Consider the following 335-nt stretch of genomic DNA (forward strand, 5'->3'; position numbering starts at 1 on the left):
GTGCGCGAGAGCCCGAGCCGCGGGCGGCCGGCGAAGATGGCAGAGGCATCGGCCTCCCCGATCCCGCTCTCTCCTCTCGAAGTGGAGGTGGACCCGGAGTTCGAGCCCCAGAGCCGCCCGCGCTCTTGTACGTGGCCCCTGCAGAGGCCAGAGCTCCAGGCGAGCCCGGCCAAGCCCTCGGGGGAGACGGCCGCCGACTCCATGATCCCAGAGGAGGAGGACGACGAAGACGATGAGGACAGCGGCGGCCGGACCAGCTCAGCTATGGCGATCGGCGGTGGCGGGAGCGGCGCTCTGGGTTCTGGGCTGCTCCTTGAGGACTCGGCCCGGCTGCT

General features: G+C 71.3%; 1 protein-coding gene across 1 annotated transcript in view; it reads left to right on the plus strand.

Annotated features, from left to right (window-relative positions):
• The first annotated feature begins 6 nt into the window (after positions 1–6).
• The window catches only part of Foxo3 (forkhead box O3), a 106021-nt gene continuing 105692 nt past the window's right edge, over positions 7–335 (plus strand). Inside the window, exon 1 of the mRNA XM_010635301.3 lies at positions 7–318. Within this exon, the coding sequence (XP_010633603.1) occupies positions 37–318 (282 nt within the window). The 5' untranslated portion in view covers positions 7–36. The remainder of the gene's footprint in view (positions 319–335) is intronic.

Source organism: Fukomys damarensis, unplaced genomic scaffold, assembly GCF_012274545.1.
Source record: "Fukomys damarensis isolate Sample0158 unplaced genomic scaffold, DMR_v1.0_HiC HiC_scaffold_14, whole genome shotgun sequence".
Classification (NCBI taxonomy): domain Eukaryota; kingdom Metazoa; phylum Chordata; class Mammalia; order Rodentia; family Bathyergidae; genus Fukomys; species Fukomys damarensis.